A 20,931-nucleotide genomic window follows, 5' to 3' on the forward strand; every position below is an offset into this window, starting at 1 on the left:
TACTTTCCAATGTATCTTGGAGAAGACTGTTGGGGACATGAACTTGCTTGAGGTACTGGTGTATTTGGATGATCTCTTCCAGGGTGTTTGGGTCCACCCTGGAAGTGCACAAGACGAGGTTCCTGTAGGTGTTAGACCGCTTGAAAGCTGAAGAGTTAAAACTGTCACCGGACAAGTACCAATTCTGCAAGACATCTTTTAACTACATCAGGCACGTAGTTGCACAGGATGGAAAAGCTATGGATCCGTCCAAGATAGAGGCGGTGACCACATGGCCAAGATCCAAGAATGTGAGTGCTGTAAGCTCGTTTCTTGAATTCTGTGGGTACTGTTACGAGAATACACATAAAATTAAGATGTTTGCTGGCCTGGGCTAGCATCGGTGGCATCAGCAGTTGGTCTGCCACCTGCCCTCAGGGGAAGGAGAGATAAGGAACAATGGAGCAGCGTCTGGAGATGTGTAATGAAGGGATGTGGGAGGAAGAGCTGTCTGGAGCGGCTCCCCCCTTTGAACCCTGAACTGTTTGAAGTGATGGACAGGCGATACCCCAGCAGGGGGATAAAAAGGGACAGGTTCGCTAAGACACACACACGCCACCCGAGGTAACGAGACCCTGGAAGCGGTGCGCTTCTCACGAGTGGGTGAGAAGTCCCAGACAACGACAAGGGTGGAAAGGTACGATCAGCGGGAACCCGGTGTGTGTCCGCCCTTGCCTGGGTGCCGGGTTCACTGCAGAGGATCGACCGCATCTGGAGGAGGGGTCACAGTCGGTGACCTCAGGTGACATCACCAAGGACCCACCCAAAAAGCTGTTTGTGAGCCATCTCGCTGGTCTGTGAGCCATCCTGCTGGTCTGTGAGTGAAGCCGTTCTGAATGATGAGTTGTTCCTATTCTATCTCTCTCTTCCCCCACATTGTCCACCGCCATGGCAACGATTACTGCGAACTGAACTACTAAACTGGACTGAACTTTGAGTCATTTTGAAATTGGTCATTTACCCCTAGACAACGATAGAGCTTGATTGATGCTGTTATCTTAATTCTGTGCACATGTGCGTTTATCATCGCTGAACTGTTGCATTTATTATCCTTTCGATTAATGTGTTGCTTGTTTCTTCAATAAAACTTTCTTAGTTCTAGTACTCCAGACTCCAACTGAGTGATCCATTTCTGCTGGTTTGGCAACCCAGTTACGGGGTACGTAACAGTACTACCGAAGATTTGTGAAGGACTACTCCAAAGTAAGGCACCCTTTGAATCAGCTTCTGTGCAATTACCTTCTGCTGGGGAAGAAAGGGAGGTGGAGGAAAGGAGAAGATGGTAATATGGAGCCTCTTGGAGCAAGATGGGATGCAAAATGTGAAGAGGCCTTCTGGTTGCTCAAGGAGCTACTGATTAAAGCACTTGTGTTGGCCTTTGCAAACTCCCAATTGCCATACATACTGCATACAGGTGCCTGCCGAGAGGGTTTAGGAAGCATTCTAAATCAGGATCAGGACACAGGGTTGAAATCTGTTGCTTTTGTCAGCTGGAGTCTTTCAACCTCTGAGTGAACTACCCCATGCACAAATTGGAGTATCTGGCATTGAAGTGGTCTGTGGATGTTAAGTGACCATCTATATGGTACCAAGTTCGAGGTAAGGACTGACAACAATCCATTGGCTTATATTCTGGACTCAGTGAAATTGGATGCCACAGGCCATTGTTGGTTAGTGGCATTGTCTGCCTATGATTTCAGCCTGAAGTACCAGCTGGGGAGCTGGAAAATTGATGCAGATGCATTGTCCAGATGTTTGCATGAAGGGCGGGAAATGGACAGAGAGTGGGAGAGCGTTCCTGCCTTTGGAGTTAAAGCAATGTGCCAATTTTCTGCCATGGGGATATAGAGCTGTGGATCATTCAGGAGCTTCCGGTGGTGCCATTCCACAAGCTTACTGCAACTTGACCACACTGAATATGAAGCCTTTAGTCTTGTGCAAGTGGTGGCAGCGGTTTGGTCAGCTGTTGCAGAATGGAATATGGCCCAAGTTGAAAAAGATGAAACATCATACCATACCATATTGCCAGACGTGTTCGGAACCCTGGATATCAGCAAGAAGACCAAATAGAGTCAGCATATTGGACAGTTGGTCCACTGCTACATCTGTACACAGAATGAAGTTACTGGATACTCGCCATTCTATTTGATGTTTGGGCGCGAAGTGAGCTTGCCTGTAGATCTGTTTTGGGACTGGCGGGGAACACTTGCCTCAGAAGACCTGAAGTATCTCAATTATGTGTCTGACAAGGAGAAGGAACTGCAAAAGGCTTATGAATTAGCAGAGGTCTCTGCTACCAAGAAGAATCAAGGAGACAAGAGGAGATATGATCAAAAGATTAGCTTCTCCCAAGTGATGCTTGGAGACAGAGTTTTAATAAGGAATTTGAGGCTAGCAGGGAACCACAGGTTGGCTGACTGCTGGGTGGCTATGCCTTACATAGTCAGATGCCAAATATGCCAGTTTTCCGGGTAAGGCCAGAAGACGGGAATGGGTATTTGGCATATCATGAGGAATCTAGACTGAAGAAATCGTGCTATTTCTGGGCCCTGCACATTATTTCCATTCACTATAGCAGTTCAATGTTAGCTGGTACGATTCCTATACCCTAGTCACACAACGACACAATTTCTGTGAATTGCAGTATGTCATTCAATGGAGTAAAGTTCAAAATCTGCCTTTTTGAATGGTCATTACAACATTTTTCTAGCCCACGGCCCAACTGCAATATTACTGCCCCATTTTATATACCTTCTGGCAAAGCCAGGTTTTGCCTGAGTTATGATGGTTTCCTGCACGCATGGTGAGCTTGTTGACTTCATTACCTTTGCCTCCAACTTTCACCCTGCCCTCAAGTTTACCTGGTCCATTTCCAACACCTCTCTCCCTTTTCTAGATCTTTCTGTCTCTATCTCTGGAGACAGCTTACCTACTGATGTCTACTATAAGCCTACTGACTCTCACAGCTATCTGGACTATTCCTCTTCTCACCCTGTCTCTTGCAAAAATGCCATCCCCTTCTCGCAATTCCTCTGTCTCCACCGCATCTGCTCTCAGGATGAGGCTTTTCATTCCAGGACGAGGGAGATGTCCTCCTTTTTTAAAGATAGGGGCTTCCCTTCCTCCACCATCAACTCTGCTCTCAAACGCATCTCCCCCGTTTCACGCACCTGTGCTCTCACTCCATCCTCCCGCCACCCCACTAGGAATAGGGTTCCCCTGGTCCTCACCTACCACCCCACCAGCCTCCGGGTCCAACATATTATTCTCCGTAACTTCCGCCGCCTCCAACGGGATCCCACCACTAAGCACATCTTTCCCTCCCCCGCTCTCTCTGCTTTCCACAGGGATCGCTCACTACGCGATTCCCTTGCCCATTCGTCCCCCGCATCCCTCCCCACCAATCTCCCTCCTGGCACTTATCCTTGTAGGCGGAACAAGTGCTACACATGCTCTTACACTTCCTCCCTTACCACCATTCAGGGCCCCAGACAGTCCTTCCTGGTGAGGTGACACTTCACCTGTGAGTCGGCTGGGGTGATATACTGCGTCCGGTGCTCCCGGTGTGGCCTTCTATGTATTGGTGAGACCCGACGCAGACTGGGAGATCGTTTCGCTGAACACCTACGCTCTGTTCCCTAGAGAAAGCAGGATCTCCCAGTGGCCACACATTTTAATTCCACGTCCCATTCCCATTCTGATATGTCTATCCATGGCCTCCTCTACTGTAAAGATGGAGCCACACTCAGGTTGGAGGAACAACACCTTATATTCCATCTGGGTAGCCTCCAACCTGATGGCATGAACATTGACTTCTCAAACTTCTGCTAATGCCCCACCTCCCCCTCGTGCCCCATCCGTTATTTATTTATATACACACATTCTTTCTCTCTCTCTCCTTTTTCTCTCTCTCCTTTTTCTGTCTCTGTCTCTCTCACTATACCCCTTGCCCATCCTCTGGGTTTTCCCGCCCTCCCCCTTTTCCTTCTCCCTGGGCCTCCTGTCCCATGATCCTCTCATATCCCTTTTGCCAATCAACTGTCCAGTTCTTGACTCCATCCATCTCCCTCCTGTCTTCTCCTATCATTTTGGATCTCCCCCTCCCCCTCCCACTTTCAAATCTCTTACTAGCTCTTCTTTCAGTTAGTCCTGACAAAGGGTCTCGGCCCGAAACATCGACTGTACCTCTTCCCAGAGATGCTGCCTGGCCTGCTGCGTTCATCAGCAACTTTGATGTGTGTTGCTTATGATGGCATCATAACTTTCCGTTTTATTGATCTCAGCTCCTGAAGTTGAACTTAAACAATAGATGATTGACTGTGGTCATTAATTCATAATGATAAAGAAATGCAGACAGTATATTGATTTATACCAGCACCAAGCAACCAACAGCAACTAATGCGTCTGTTTTGTGAAACAGTTTTTTCAAAAGAGGCATTAAAACCATTCAGGCTCCTTGAACATTTGAAGAGAACACACTGTGATAAAGCAAACAAGAACTTGGCTTATTTTCATTCACTTTGTGAAAATTTTCAGAAATGGAAAACACTTCAAAACATATTTGTCAACACTTCACAACAAACTGGTAATGCTTTGCGTGCTCATTGCTAAAATTGGAAAGCCCCATTGGAGAAGAATTGATTCTGCCAGCAGTGATGCAGTTTCTGATTACAGTTTTGCATAAGTCACCAAACCAAATAATTAAAGTGATTTTGCTCAGAGATGAATAGATGAAATGTTTGGGAATGTGGAAAACCCATTGTGCAACACATGTAGGCTAATAAAATTTGCTCTGCAGTTGGATGAATCAACTTTGCCAAGCCATGAATCTTTGCTTCTTGGTTATGTTTGCTTCATAAAAGATGAAAGCATGGTTCAAAAGTTGTTATTTGCAAAGGGTCTAGAAAGAGATATAAAGGAGGAGTCAATATTTAAAGTTGTTGAGCAAATTTTCAAAGAGAACGGTTGTGTATTTAATATTTCAGTAATATTTGAGTAATATTGAAAATGTATTGTTTGGTTAAGTTTTCATTGTTGTTTACATTATGTACTATGGGTTATCTGTAAAACTATTAAATGGCATACGTCATAACGCCACCACATCACATACATGATTTGCTTAAAGTAAAAACAAAAGTAAATGGACTGCATGGGGAAGAGAAAAAAATTAAAAGTCAAGTTACAGTTTCAATAAGAGCACTGATCTGCATGATGTTGATGAAAAATCTGATAAAGATGAGAGTGACACAGGACTGGGTACCTTGAGATTTATAACAGGAAAACTAACAATAGACAAGTATTATGGCTTACACCAAAAGTCAACGGCAAATTAATTAAAATGGAATTGGACACTGGCTTGGCTATTTCAGTCATTCCACAAAATGAAGTTGGATAGCATTTCAAAGAAACTGAAGCCTACAGATATCACAACTAAAAATTTATACCACAGATAAGATGATTCCTGTGGGAATGACATTCATAACAGTGAAATACAACAACAGAAGAGCCAGCATTGTGGGGCTGAAAGTGGTTGAGATCCATCCACCATTTACGTGCAACATCCCCTGTAATAGAGTCAACTGAAAACAGATTAAGAAAGGTACTGTGTGATGGCACAACTGTCTCCATGAGGTTCAAACAACCATATCAATACTTTCGGTTGCAGAAAGAAATCTCTGTACGCCATCCTACACTGTGGAAAAGAAGTCAAGATGTTCTTTCAGCACACACAAAATGCTGGTGAACACAGCAGGCCAGGCAGCATCTATAGGAAGAAGTACAGTCGACGTTTTGGGCCAAGACCCTTTGCCAGGACTGACAAGATGTTCTTTATTGCCTTTCCAGCATTATAATTAGTGGAGCGTGGTTTCGGTAAGTTGCCCAACTTCTTTCCAAGTAAGGAAACAGAGGGAAAATTCCTGAACAGGGGGATCTGAAACTGCTTCTGGGTGACATTCTGATGTTGAGAAGCTGATTTCACTGCACCAAGCCCATCCATCTTATTGAAAGGTGAAAAAGCAATTATGTAGTAAGCAGTTGGACTACTAATGTATGTTCTAAAATTTATGGAAAATTGTTTTTACTGTAATTAAGCAAAGAAAACATTTTATTTGTAGCATGTTCAACCATCCCCAATGCTGTCTCACTCCTCCATAAAGTAGACTTTTCAAGCTCAATTAAACAGACTGGAAAGAAGATTTGAACAGAAATTTGACAGGTTTTTAGGGTCAATTCTTGTTCAAGTTCTTCATAGTGAGGTCCAGAATTAGCCCAGAATGCACAGATTTTGGCATCATGCTGGTGCATACACCACGGCATGGATTGCTGTCAGATTTGAAACAAACTTGATGTTGTCTCATTAAGTAACAATTACTGTATGAGGAATTACTTAGGTCGAGTTTCCACAGCAGTTTAGCAAATTTACTCAGTGTGTGGCCAAGCTATCAGCGAGACTTTGCCGCTAATATTACTTTAAAGTGTTTTTTTTAAAAAAAGATAAAAAATCTAAGGCACTTGTTTTACGAAAGCAAATATTAGTCATTGGCCTGCGTTGAATTTACCGCTCTCAGCTTGGACAACGTTGATCACTAAACTGGTTCCCTTGTTAGAGTGGAATAATTTAGCCAAAGTTCTACTTTTGGTAACAAGGGCTTGAGTAGGGAGCTCTAAGAGTGATAGAGTGATAGAACTATACAGCACAGAATCAGATCCTTTGGTCCAGCTTGACCATCAAATACAGAATGACACTTAGGCCATTTACAGTAGTCGGTCTGTGGCCTTCTATGTGTTAGCATGTCAAGTATGATTCTAGATAGTTGTTAAATGTTGGAAGAGTCTCTGTCTCTCATCAGTTCTAATGCTGATAACCTGAAATGTATTTCTTTCCTGTTATCTATTAAAACTTTGCTATCAGGATACAATATTTATAGAACTAACTTACATTCTTACTGACTGTTATGCTGCTGGCCCTTAGGGCAGCAATCAAGGTCCTCCATCTCTGTCTTTAAACACTCAGATGTAGAAGGATTCTTCATTGCTGTTTCCGTAACAATTTTGTTTTACCAGTCAGTGGCTGTTAGCCCTGAGGTGAACCCCGAACTTGGAGGACTGATGAACCACTCTTAGTCTGGCTTCTACCCTTTGACCTGTTTGGCATGGGTGATCCTACCAAAAGCCAAAGCATATAGCACTAATTCCAGTCAACAAAGCTCTCTGAGTCATTGAGGCATGCAAGCCTTCAGACAACAACAAGGTTGTGGTCCTCTTGGAGGTTACAGAAATAAGCAAACTCTATATTGAGAACAAATATAAATCTGTGTACGGTACAGTGGAATGAATCGTGAGCATTGACTTTGTACTGCCTGTCAATATGTTTATTACATTCCCTGTGTTGCCCTTAAGGCATTTATTTGACTTTGTTGGGTCTATGTTTTAAATGATTTGTTTGTAACTATTTTCTAGTCAAAGTTAAAGGTTGATAATTATGTTACAGTCTAACAAAGGTAAATTCATTCTCTATGGTACGTCGCAGCGTGTGATGGCGTCACCTCCGGTTACGCCGCGTCTAGTGTGTAACCTCGGGAAGGTGTGAAGGTGGGTGCCATGCGTGCAGCATGATTGTGAAGAGCTCCATGTCTACCCACAAAGAAACATTATAGAAGCAACGCCGTAAGTTCCTATGAAAGTATTTGAAGTAAAAATATTTACGCGGTTTCTGTTAAGGAAGCGGTAGTTCGGCTGGCACGCGTGTCAGCTTTTCAATTTCAAACGCGGGGTTGGCTCAAGCCCGGCGGCAGTTTGACACGACACCCTCGCCCGCTACTCGGCGGCTGGAGACACTTGCTAAGAGAGCGCGCGTGGTCTCCAGAATGAAACAGACACTGTATATGTTTGTATTTTTTAATCAACAGTTTTCACCATACGATGTTAATGTGGAAGAGTGCCCAGTAAATGATTAACCTTACTACGACTCTGTCTTCATTGGCTCCGGTTTAACTTGGTGTTTAGTTAGAGTTTCAACACACTGCACGAGAACACTATATTCCCTTTACATTGATTTTTTTTATTGATAGTATATCACTTATTTAACAAGTTACATCACATCCATTACAATTGTTTTCTGTATTCACAAGTATCATAAAGTAGAATAGTAAGGCATGAAGAGGAACAGAGTACATTGACAGGTATCCACTACGATGACATTTTACAAAAGTTTTTTCCATTCATAACTCTTTGTTGTTAAAAACGTCCGCTAACATGAAAAATTATTTTTAAACAAGCATACGTTTCAATACTTAAGATATTATTAAATTGAATTTGAAGTATGAAAGCAGCAACATGCTTCCATCTGCCACAAAAATGCTTTTCACAGGAGTATTTTGAACGTTGTTAATTATCTCTAACAGTTTAAAATTGCTATAATACATTGAACATAGAATGACGTGCAGATCTTGATACCAATTTGTACTAAATGTCCTCCTCCTGTACCTACTTCATATTCCTACAGTCCATTCATATTCATGTGTCTATTTAAATCCAGCAAACTGCCAGTTTCCACTACTACCCCAGTAACCAATTCTATGCATAAAAAAAAACTTGCCTCTCATGTCGACTTTAAATTCACTCCCCGCCCCCCAAACAACTAACCTTAAAATTATATCCTCTGGTGTTTGGCATTTCGACACTATTTCTGACTACCCTATCTGTTTCTACTTCTATCAGATCACCCCTCAGTCAGTATTTAAACATAATCATATTATTAAATTTATATAAATCAGCTATTAATAAAATTTAAATTTCTTTCTTCTATGGCTTCAGTTATCAGAATTCAATGGGCCAACACAGCCATACCATAATTATTAATTTGGCATCTTCCATTAGTGCCGTTCATCCATACCAAATATGTAAGCTCTACTTTTGGATGACTTATTGGAACAGAGTCAATGGACTGAGTTACCTGATCCTGCTCCTATGTCTTATAGTCTTCAGCAGGTGAATGAGATTGTTCAGAAAATTCAAATTAATAAGTAATTGTATTGCAGTGAAGTACAGTACAAGATAAAAGCAGAACTGAAATCTATTCATACATGCATAACCACTAATTTGGATCCATAATTGCCTATTACCAGCACCCACAACTGATCAAGCTGCAAGTATAAGACCATAAGACATAGGAGCAGAATTGGGTGGTTTGGCCCGTCGAGTCTGCTCTGCCATTTAGTCTTGCCATATTTATTTTCCCTCTTACCCCCATTGCCCTTCTTCTCCCTGTAACCTTTGATGCCCTTACTAATCAAGAACCTATCAACTTCTGCTTTAAATGTACCCAACGACTTGCCCTCCACAGCCATCTGCAGCAATGAATTCCACAGATTCATCACTCTCTGGATAAAGAAATTTCTCCTTATCTTTGGTTCCCAGGATGTTCTCCTTTATATCATGCACTGAAACAAAAGCACTAAACTAAAATTTATCCAGGAATTTTTCCAAAGGGAAAGCAAAATGCATCATGAAATGTCATGTAATAGAAAGGCTCAACAGAATACAACTCAATGTTATTGATTCACTATCCATTGATCCAAATAGCATGTAAGGCTATAAGACATCAGAGCAGAATTAGGCCATTCAGCCTATCAAGTCTTCTCCGCCATTCTATCATGACTGATTTATTATCCCCCTCAACCTCATTTCCTGCCTTCTCCCCATAACCTCTGATACCCTAACTAATCAAGAATCTTATCAACCTTCGCTTTGAATATACACAGTGACTTGGCCTTCACCACCATCTGTGGCAATGAATTTTACAGATTCACCACCCTCTGACTAAAGGAATTCTTCCTCATCTGTATTCTAATTGGACATCCTTGTATTCTGAGGCTGTGCCCTCTGGTCCGAAAATCCCCCACGAAAGGAAACATTCTCTCCATGTCCATTCTATCTAGATCTATCAATATTCAATAATATGAGCAATATTTTATAATTTCAAATTAACAGCCAGAAAGTTAGGAAATTCATATTCAATGGAGCATCCTACTACCTCTCAACAGTGAGCGATCTGCCATTCAATTGAAGCTTGCTGTGGAATGAACACACAGATTTGTAGAATGTACATCGACTATACCTCTTCCCACCCCACCACATGCAAAAATGCCATTCCCTATTCCCAGTTCCTCCGTCTCCGCCGCATCTGCTCCCAGGATGAGGATTTCCGTTCCAGGACATCTCCAGTTTGTAGAATGTACAGATTTGTAGCATGTACCACAGTGTAAGACATGTGAAAGCCCAGAAACAGGATAGCACAGTGAGCAGTAATGATGTAGAGCAAACAAAACAAAGCAACAATTGTACTGTGGTAGGAGTAATTCGTACTAAAACCTATCATACTATTGCAGTTGATAGTTGGAGGGCACTTGAAATGTTTTGATTCCACCTAATGAGTTGATTTAATGAATTATTTTCTTGATGTGAAATATGCTAAGCCAACAGAAATGCTCTAGACAAGGCTGTGTGGCTCATTTACCCTTCTTTCAGAACCATTGCTTTCCTCCTAGCTTCACAAGAAGCATTAAATTGTCCGTATGAATAGAAAAAATAGTAAAGTGAGATGAATACATGGCTGACTTATATTGATGAATTTAAATGGTAATGTTGATAGAAGTTGGGAAGTAATCAATCCAGTTTGAAAAAACATGGAAAGGACCCTTTAATTTTTTACTCAAGACCGTAGAGAATGATACCATTAAGAAAGTCTTTGACTACAAGTACCTCGGGTCAAGAATGATGAGTTCGGAGAAGGACATAAAGATATGGAAGGCGCTGATGTGGAGGGCTATGAACGACATGAAGGAAATCTGGAAGTCGAACCTGACCAGAGGGCTTAAAGAGAGGATTTTCATAGCAGCCATAGAGTCTATTCTCACGTATGGATGTGAGATGTGGACACTCACCAAGACTATGCGAAAGTCTCTAGATGGTTGCTATACACGAGTGCTCCGGATGGCTCTTGATGTGAGTTGGCAACAGCACATGATGAATGTTGAGCTCTATAACAACCAACCGATGCTCTCCACTAAAATTGAGGCGAGAAGACTGCAACTACCGGGGCACTGTCTACGCCATCCCGAGCTACCTGCCAGCATAGTCATCATATGGGAGCCCAAGCACGGGAGGATGAACCCTGGGCACCCTCCCAAGACTATGGTCAACACGCTCCTAGAAGACAGCGGCGCAGCTATGTAGATGAACTGAACACACTGAAGGGGGAGAGGGAGGAGTGGAGATGTCGTCATCATGCCCAACGCCGGCCCCCTATGCCTGAATCGACATAGTAGTACTAAACCCAGACAAACCAGATACAGTCATATTACTGAGGATGAATGGATGTGTGAACTTGATCAGTAAATGACAACAGCCAACTCAATCACACCAAAGCCTGCTCCTGTCATTACCCAGCTTCCAAACAAGTATACGTTATAGCAGGGTTCAGGGAACAGCAATCAAAAGTGGATACTATGGCACGTTTATATCCCCTTTCCTACCCATATTTTTATTTTGTTTCCCTTACCCATGGCATACTATTATCTTCTGTAAACCTAAATGATACCTTCATGCTGATCTGTGGTGTATTCAATAAGAAGGTTAGTAAAGGAAGGCAACAATGTCCTTTGGGCCTGAAAAATGTCTCTGCAAAGTTCTACGCACTTCCAATGAGAAACAAAGCAAATTTTAGAAGCTCAGAGTAATCCTATGCTTTTGGAAAAGTCTTCTTCGGCTGTCCATCAATTTCAATGTTGACTGAGGCCCAGGCAAGGTTGTATGGAAGACCGGCAGTTGCCCATGCTGTATGACTCCCCTCTCCACGCCACTGATGTTGTCCAAGGGAAGGGCACTATGACCCATACAGCTTGGCACCGGTGTCATCGCAGAGCAATGTGAGGTTAAGTGCCTTGCTCAAGGACATAACATGCTGCCTCAGCTGAGGCTCGAACTAGCGACCTTCAGATCACTAGACCGACGCCTTAACCACTTGGCCATGCGCCAACACTTTTGGAAAATTACAAAACCCAAGAAGCCGTGAGAAATTCAGCAGATAGGAGATAAAGAATATACCTGAGATTGCACTGACTGTTGGGAAGAGGTAGGTAGAGTGGGCTGTAATCACACAAAATAAATCTAAAATGGAAAAAAATAAACAAAAGAAACTCTGCAAATGCTTGAAATCCAAAGCAGAAGTTCTGAAGAATGGTCATGGTCTGAAACATCAACTGTTTGTTCATTTCCATGGATGCTGCCTAACCTGCTGAGTTCCTTCAGCATGTTGTGTGTTTTATCTAAAAATGAAATCTGAATATTGTCTACATAACTAAATTATCCAGTTTGAAAAATCTATGCGAGTGAATTATTTAATTAATGGCAAAATACAATACAATAGTTAATTATTTTTACTATCCACAATGTGCTTATTCTTCATTGATATCAATTATTGCCCCAGAATACAAAGAAAAAATTGCTTATCCTTTGGATAATATTAATTACATGCCAAACATTCCCTACAGTTTTGAAACTTCTTTCATAAATCAACATTTCTTCTTAATTCACTGCTGAAATGGGTTTTGTTAAGATGGTAATGAATTTTCTTCTGCATCTGAAGAGTCAGTTTTATCTTCCGAGCTCCAACAGTTAACTCAGAGTAGAATAGCTCAGGTATTTCTCCTTGCTATCTGAATATGAGCGACCTGAAATATCGAGCTTCTCTGAAAGAGCAAGAGGAAGTTATATGGTTAAAGTTAAGCAGCAATGCCATATTAATATGCATCTTTTTACAGGTTCATCTGCTGTTTTATTTCTGTACTGAACAAGACATCAGTTTTATCAACAGATTATAGTTCTGGTGCAATTTCTCTGCAAATGAAGCATTGTGATTGAAACCTGACATGAGAAAAGTGAGGAAAGATGAGCAAAGTTATGATCTTATGAGAAGCCTTCAAAAGGATGAGAGACAGAAATGCAGAGGGATTGGTAGACAGAGTTGAGAGTGTGAAACTGAGATAGCGGAATGTTATCATCTCATGGGTTGAGTGAGGAGGAAGAGCAGAGGACACAGAATATAACATTATTCTGGAGGAGGTGTCAAACACAGGAAGAATAAGGCTGTATGGGCAGAAATTTTAAATTTAATTCACAATGGAGTTCATTATGAGATACATTTGCTTGTCTAGAGCTCTGGGTAAAAATCTCAGAAGATCTGATTTCAAAACTAATTACAGCAGCAGGAGAATTCCAAGCAATAAATGAATTAGAATAAATAACTAACATTAATGATGACAATAGAACTTGCAGATAATTCTTAGTTCCTATTTATGGGCTTCAACAGAATAAAATTAGTTTAAACCCTCCCCTTGTGAAAATGGGGGACACCTCCCTCTCCCTTATTAGGGAGAGAGAGAACCTGTGGTTTGTTGAATGCTGGATGAAATATGATAGTCTTTGGGGTAACTGCAAGTCTGTGTCTTTGCTATCACCTAGCTCACACTTGTGTTCGATAGCAGGTGCACTTTTTTTTGCTGGGGAGGGGGATCGTTGCTTGCTGCCGCTTACACGCAGGAGGAGGGAGCTGGAGGGGGGGGAGGATTTTGGGGCTGTCACATTTAACTGTTGTTCATTCTTTGGGGCACTTCTCTGTTTTTGTGGATGTTTGCAAAGAAAAGGCATTTCAGGATATATATTGTGTACATTTCTCTGACATTAATTTGGACCTTTAAACCTTTGAACCCACATCTCTAGCAAACCAGCCCCAAGGATATTGGTCCCCACAGGTTCAGGTGTAACCCATCCTTTTTGTACGTCATACCTTGCCCAGGAGATTCCAATGATCCAGAAATCTGAAACCCTGCCGCCTCCACCAATTTTTCAGCCACACATTCATCTGCCAGATCTTCCTTTCTTACGCTCGCTGGCACATGGCATGGGCAGCAATCCAGAGCTTACTGGAGGTCCTGCTTTTCAGTTTACTGCCTAACGCCCCATATTCTCTTTTCAGGACCTCTTCCTATTTCCTACCTATGACATTGGTGTTAATATGAACCACTACTTTCAGCTGTTTACGCTCCCCGTTTAGAATGCTGTAGATTCACTCTAAGACACCCTTGACCTTGCCACCTGGGTGGCAATATACCATCTGGGTGTTCTCCTTCACATCCATGGAATCTGCTCTCTGCTCCTCTAGCTATCGATTCCCTGGCAGGGGAGAAGCTGGAATCAGTTTTAGTCTAAGCTGGGTAATTAAGGGTAAGGGAGGATTAATCAAGCTTAGAAACAGGCAGTAATGGGAGAGAGGCAAGAGTGGAGATAGCGAATATTACTGAGGGGGTAAACACGCAATCTCACTGGCAGACAGCGTTTGTGCTGTAACAGAGGTTGGACAAACTTGGGTTGTTTTCTCTGGAGTGGTGGAAGCTGAGGGGAGATCGGATGGAGGTTTATAAGATTAGCGAAACATGGATAAAGTAGACAGACAGCATCTTTTCTCGAGAGTTGAAATGCCTCATACCAGAGACCATGATTTAAAGTGTTTGGGGAGGGGTGTAATTTTAAAGGAGATGTGAGAGACCAGATTTTTTACTCAGCGAGTGGTGGGTGTCTGGTTGTCACTGCCTGGCGTGGTGGCAGAGGCAGATATATTAGGGACTTTTAAGAGACATTTGGATAGGCACAAGAATGTGAGGAAGATGGAGGGATATGGTCATTGTGTCGGCGTACGGGATTAGTTTGGTTGGCTGATTGATTATTAATTTTTTGGCACAATATTCTGTGCCACGGGGCCTGTTCCTGTGATGTACTCTATGTTATGCTCAATTAGGTCTATGGAGCCACTTTAATCAAATAATTAAAATACTACAAACTACTGATTTACTGCTAAATGATAGCTATTTCTAAGAAAGTAAAGTTACAGTAATTACTTCAACCCAACTGTGCTCAGTTTTATGTTATACTTACTACTTCTCCCAGGAAGTGCAATTCCATGCTTCGAGGTAAATCTTCCTGTGGAAGTACTCTGTACAGTCTGAAAAAGTAAAGGGATGGTGTTAATGCATGAAGCAACACCTTCCTTCTAATCCCTCCTTCATCCATTTCTCAGTTCAGAATGTCTCTTAAAGCCTATCTCAGTGTAATCCTGTCACTGGGGCTCGTACACCAACTTGGCTTGTTAGGTAACTCTACTAACAGTCATATTACTCAGTGGTGAGAAGGCCACCTTTCATAAACAATATATACCTGGGGTCGGTATGACATGGGGATTCCAAACAGGAATGTCGTAATGTTACAATTAAAGCAACGTTGATTTGAGCAAACACTCAAATCATGGATCAGCCATGATTTATTGCGAGGCAGTCTCAATGGGCCAAATGGCCTAATTCTGCTCCTATGTCTCATGGTCTAAATTCTGTGTAAATACTGCTCATACACACTCATCAGCAGCACAGAAAAGACAGATCATACACCAGCATAAAATTATAAATAATGTACATTTACCAATATTCAGCTTTTTCAAACAAACAGTTAACAGAGAAAGATAAAAGAGCCCACTGCAGTTAAACCAGTCTAAATGTGCACATAAACATTGGCAACACAAATAAAATGCTGAAGGAACTCAGCAGGCCAGACGGCAACAGCCGACGTTTCTGGAGAGCTGCTTCATCAGGACTGAATATAAACATTGCAGCTCATTCCTGTATTAGCTGGGTGTATCATTTTACTCACTGCTGAATTTGCATCACCAACCGCAGGTAAAACTTCCCTTCTTGGAATTCTCCACCTCATGAGCACTCCTTGCGATCAGGTCTCCCCTTAAGATGGGGTCCTCTAGGTGTCTTCTCGCTGTGCACCTCCCACCAAAAGACCCCAAACCAGGCTGCTGTCCTTCAGAAAACTCTTCCCCCCTCCCCCAGCTCTCGCGGACACAGGAGAGGCATTCCTGCGCAAATCTGGCAAAGAGTTTTAAAAAGCAGGAAATTTCTTTAGTGGGAGTCATTGATTGGAGTACTGCGCAGATGCAGGAGGAGCGTTCCCGCACAAGTCCGGTGAAGAGCTTTAAAAACCCAGTCTTCCTAAAATGGGTACTGTCTAGCAGAGTGGTCGTTGTGGGAGCGGTCATCATCAGAGTGGTCTGATTCAGAGTGGTAAGGCTTTGGCGAGAACAGGCGGAGACAAGATTAGTAGGTAAGTTCATTTGTTATTTCTTTTTTTCTGAATTAACTCTTGTGAGGATACGGAGTATGTCTAAAGGACCAGTGCTCTGCTCTGGGTGTCAGATATGGGATTTTCAGGAGACTACCGATGGCCACACCTGCATCAGGAGCATCGAGATGCAACTCCTTAGAGACAGTGTTAAAAGAACTAAAGCTGCAGCTGGATGACCCTTGGGTTGTTAGGGAAAGTGAAGCAGTGATAGACAGGAGCTACAGGGAGGTAGTCACCCCGAGGCTACAGGAAACAGATAAATGGGTGACTATCAGGAAAGGGAAGGGAGAATATCAGATAGTGGAGAGCACCCTTGTGGCTGTCCCTCTGAACAACAAGTTCTCAATTTTGAGTACTAATGGTGGGGGGGAATGACCTACCTGGGGGTGCAACAGTTGATATGCAGGACTGAACATGCTGTACTTAAATGTGCGTAGCATTTAGAATAAGGTGGATGGACTCGTGACACAATTAAAGATTGGCCAGAATTGTGGGCATCACTGAGTCATGGCTGAAAGAAGACTGTAGTTGGGAGCTTAATATCAAAGGATATAATGTGTATCGAAAGGACAGGCAGTAGGCATAGGTGGGGTGTGGCTCTGTTGGTAAAAGATGGAATTACATCTTTAGAAAGAGGTGACATAGGGTCAGAGAATGATGAATCTTTGTGGGTGGAATCAAGAAACAGCAAGGGTAAAAAAAACCTTTACTGGGATCATATATAGGCCTCCAAATAGTAGTCCAGATGTGGGGTTGAAATTGGAAAGGGAGCTGGAGAAGGCTTGAAATAAGGTTATGTCACAATTGAAATGGAGGACTTCAATATGCAAGGCGATTAGGAAAATCAGGTTTGTGTCAGATCGCAAGAGAGGGAATTTGTTGAATGCCTCTGAGATGGCTTTTTAGAGCAACCTGTGCTTGAGCCTACTTGGGGAAAGGCTATCCTAGATTGGGTGTTGTATAATAACCCTGATCTTAGGTAGCAAAAGTAAGTGGGAAATTGGATTATTCCGGAAGCTTTTAAAATCCAACAAAAGGCAACTAAAAAACTATAAGAAAGGAAAAGATAAAATATAAGGGCAAACTAGCTGATAATATAAAGCAGGATACTAAATTTTTTCAGTTATATATAGAGTAAAAGAGTAGTGGGAGTTGATATTAGACCACTGGAAAATGATGCTGATGAGGTATTAATGGGGAACAAAGAAATGGCAGATGAACTTAAGTACTTGGCACTTGTCTTCACTGTTTGCAGACACTTGCTGTATACCAGAGGACCGTGAGTGTCAGGGAGCAGGAGTGAGCACCATTGCTATTACAAAGGAAAAAGTGCTAGGCAAACTGAAAGGTTTTAACGTGGATAAGTCATCTGGACCAGATGGACTACATCCCAGAGTCCTGAATGACTTTATAGAACATAGAATAGTACAGCACAGTACAGGCCCCTTGGCTCACAATGTTGTGCTGACCCTTAAACCCTGCCTCCCATATAACCCCCCACCTTAAATTCCTCCATATACCTGTCTAGCAGTCTCTTAAATTTCACTAGTGTATCTGCCTCCACCACTGACTCAGGCAGTGCATTCCACGCACCAACCACTCTCTGAGCAAAAAACCTTCCTCTAATATCCCCTTTCAACTTCCCACCCCTTACCTTAAAGCCATGTCCTCTTGTATTGAGCAGCGGTGCCCTGGGGAAGAGGTGCTGGCTATCCACTCTATCTATTCCTCTTAATATCTTGTACACCTCTATCATGTCTCCTCTCATCCTCCTTCTCTCCAAAGAGTAAAGCCCTAGCTCCCTTAATCTCTGATCATAATGCATAGTCTCTAAACCAGGCAGCATCCTGGTAAATCTCCTCTGTACCCTTTCCAATGCTTCCACATCCTTCCTACACTTTGCTAAAGAGATAATGGTTGCATTGGTCATGATCTTTCAAGAATCACGAGACTGGTGAATCTGTGGAATGCTCTGCCACAGACTATGGTGGAAGCCAAGTCTGTGTGTATATTTAAGGCGGAAGTTGAAAGTTTCCTGATCAGTCTGGGCCTCAAAGGATATGGTGAGAAGGCAGGTGTATGGAGTTGAGTGGGTTCCAGGATCAGCCATAATGGAATGGTGGAGATTTGATGAGCTGAATGGCCTAATTCTGCTCCTTTGTCTTATGGCCTTATCCCACTACCCTGATTGGTTGACACAACATTCCTACATTGGACAACATGGCTCCTTATCTTTAACCAAAGCCAAAGCACGCTTTTCTGCTTTTACAGGAAACTGCTAAAATAATACCTCACAGCGTAGCAGTAGATATCTTAACCAGAGAATTACATCAGCAATAACAAAAATGTAATTTAGAACTCCATAAAATTCTCTCAGTGGAAGTGATGTTCCCACTTGGGGTCATTGAACTAGCATAGTGGTTAGCACAATACTTTACAGTACTAGCAACCCGTGTCCAATTCCCATCTCTGTAAGGAGTTTGTATGTCCTCCCGGTGACCGTGTGGGCTCCAATTTCCTCCCACATTCCAAAGACATATTAGTTAGTCAGTTAATTGGTCATTGTAAATTGTCCCACAATTAGGCTCATACTAAATTGGGGGTTGCTGGGTAGCATGGCTCAAAGGGCCTTCTCTCCACTGTATCTCAAACAAACAAACAAACAAACAAATAAATAAATAAATGTATGTATGTATAAACCATATCTCAGATATCACACTGTTCCAAAGAAGAACTATTGCAGTTTACCACAATGACTATTTGCCTCCAGCCCCCTAGAGTTTTAGCGGTAAAGGTTGAGGCATGGAGGAAGGGTAGTGGGGGAAGAGTACAGGGAATAACATCCTTTTGGGCTATTAAATCTCCTCTCACTTTTCTGGACTAAGCCCAGTTCTTTCATTACTTGTATTCCCCTATGGCAGAAATCAAATGGGAAAATATGTGCTACCTCCAAAGCAAGTATAACTTTTTATAAGTAAGTTGAACTCAGACAGTTACAGCAAGAATTCCTCACCTGGTGCTCACCACACCTCTGGCACATCTTGTAATAAAGGGCAAAAACCAACAACTATGTTAACTAGAACCTAAAAATATTTCCATGTTTCTATGGAATTAGACCATAAAACCACTAATACATAGAAGCAGAATTCAGCCATTTGGTCCATCAAGTCTGCTCCACCATTCCATCAAGATGATATTATAATCCCTCTCAATCCCATTCTCATGCCTTCTCCCCATAACTTTTGACGCCCTTACTAATCAAGAATCTGTCAAACTCTTTTTTTAAATACATCCAGTGACTTGGTCTCCACAGCTATCTGTGGCAATAAATTCTACAGATTCACCACAATTTGGTTGAAGAAATTCCTCTACATCTCTGTTCGAGCTCCCTCTATATGTTGTGTCCTCTGGTTCTAGACTCACCCACTATAGGAAACATCCTCTCCACAACCATTCTATCTTTGTCTTTAAATGTTCCACAGGTTTCAGTGAAATCTCCCCTCATTCTTCTAAACTTCAGCAAGTATAGGCCCAGGGCCGTCAAACACCCCTCATATAACAAGCTGTTCATTCCTGTAATCATTCTCATGAACCTCCTCTTGGTCGGCACATTTTTTCTTAGATTCGGTGGCCCAAATCTGCTCACAATACTCTGTTCTGACCAATGCCTTAAAAAGCCTCAGCATTACATCCTTGCTTTCTTCAAATGAATGCTATCACTGCATCTGCCATCTTTACCACCGATTCAACGAGCAAGTTAACCTTTAGTGTATCCTACGTAAGGACTCCCAAGTCTTTTTGCACTTCTGATTAGTGAATTTTCTCCCTGCTTAGAAAACAGTCTGCTGTTATTCTTTCTACCAAAGTGCATGACTCTACACTACATTCTGTCTAACACTTCTTTGCCCATTCTCCTAATCTTTCGAGTAAGTCCTTCTGTGGACCTGGTGCTTCCTCATCATTTCCTCTCCCTCCACCTATCTTTCTATCATCCACAAACTTGGCCACAAAGCAATCAATTCTGTCATCAAATTCATTAACATATAATGTGAAAAGAAGCAGTCCCAACACCAACCCCTGTGGTACACTACTAGTCAATAGCAGCCAACTAGAAAAGGCCCCCATAGGCTCTATGGTAATATCATAGGCTCTTTTCTTGTTAAGCAGCCTCATATGTGGCACCTTGTCCAAATCTTTCTGAAAATCCAAGTAAACAACATCTGCTGACTCTCCTTTATCTAACTGCCTGTTACTTCCTCAAAGAGTTCCAATAGAGTTATCTGGCAAGATTTCCCCTTAAAGAAATCATGCTGGCTTCAGCCTATTTTATCACTTGCCAGCAAGTGCCCTGAGACCTCATCATTACTGATGGACTCCAACATCTTCCCAACCACAGAAGTCATGGTAACTGGCCTATAATTTCCTTTCTTCTGCCTCTCTCTCTTCTTAGAGTGGAGCAATATTTGCAATTTTCTAGTCCTCCAAAACCATGTGATTCTTGAAGGATCATCACTTATGCCTCCACAATCATCTTCAGCTACCTCTTTCATTCCATCTTCATATTGTTATATATGCACTAAAAAGCCAATGTTGATTCCACCTTTTCCTCACAATTTCTCCACAACTCAGATGAAGAATCTGAATCAGAATCAG

The 20,931-nt window shown here is 42.2% G+C and overlaps 1 protein-coding gene across 3 annotated transcripts in view; it reads right to left on the reverse strand.

The window, feature by feature from the left end:
• Positions 1-8,087: 8,087 nt before the first annotated feature.
• The window catches only part of LOC134338771 (adhesion G protein-coupled receptor F4-like), a 140,910-nt gene continuing 128,066 nt past the window's right edge, over positions 8,088-20,931 (reverse strand). For all 3 annotated transcript variants that reach the window (XM_063034842.1, XM_063034826.1, XM_063034834.1), the window contains 2 exons: positions 15,034-15,100; positions 8,088-12,791 (listed from right to left, as the gene is read on the reverse strand). In XM_063034842.1, coding sequence (XP_062890912.1) covers positions 12,718-12,791; positions 15,034-15,100 — 141 coding nt within the window. In that variant the 3' untranslated portion in view covers positions 8,088-12,717. The remainder of the gene's footprint in view (positions 12,792-15,033; positions 15,101-20,931) is intronic.

The sequence above is a fragment of the Mobula hypostoma genome, chromosome 2 (assembly GCF_963921235.1).
Source record: "Mobula hypostoma chromosome 2, sMobHyp1.1, whole genome shotgun sequence".
In the NCBI taxonomy this organism is placed as follows: Eukaryota; Metazoa; Chordata; class Chondrichthyes; order Myliobatiformes; family Myliobatidae; genus Mobula; species Mobula hypostoma.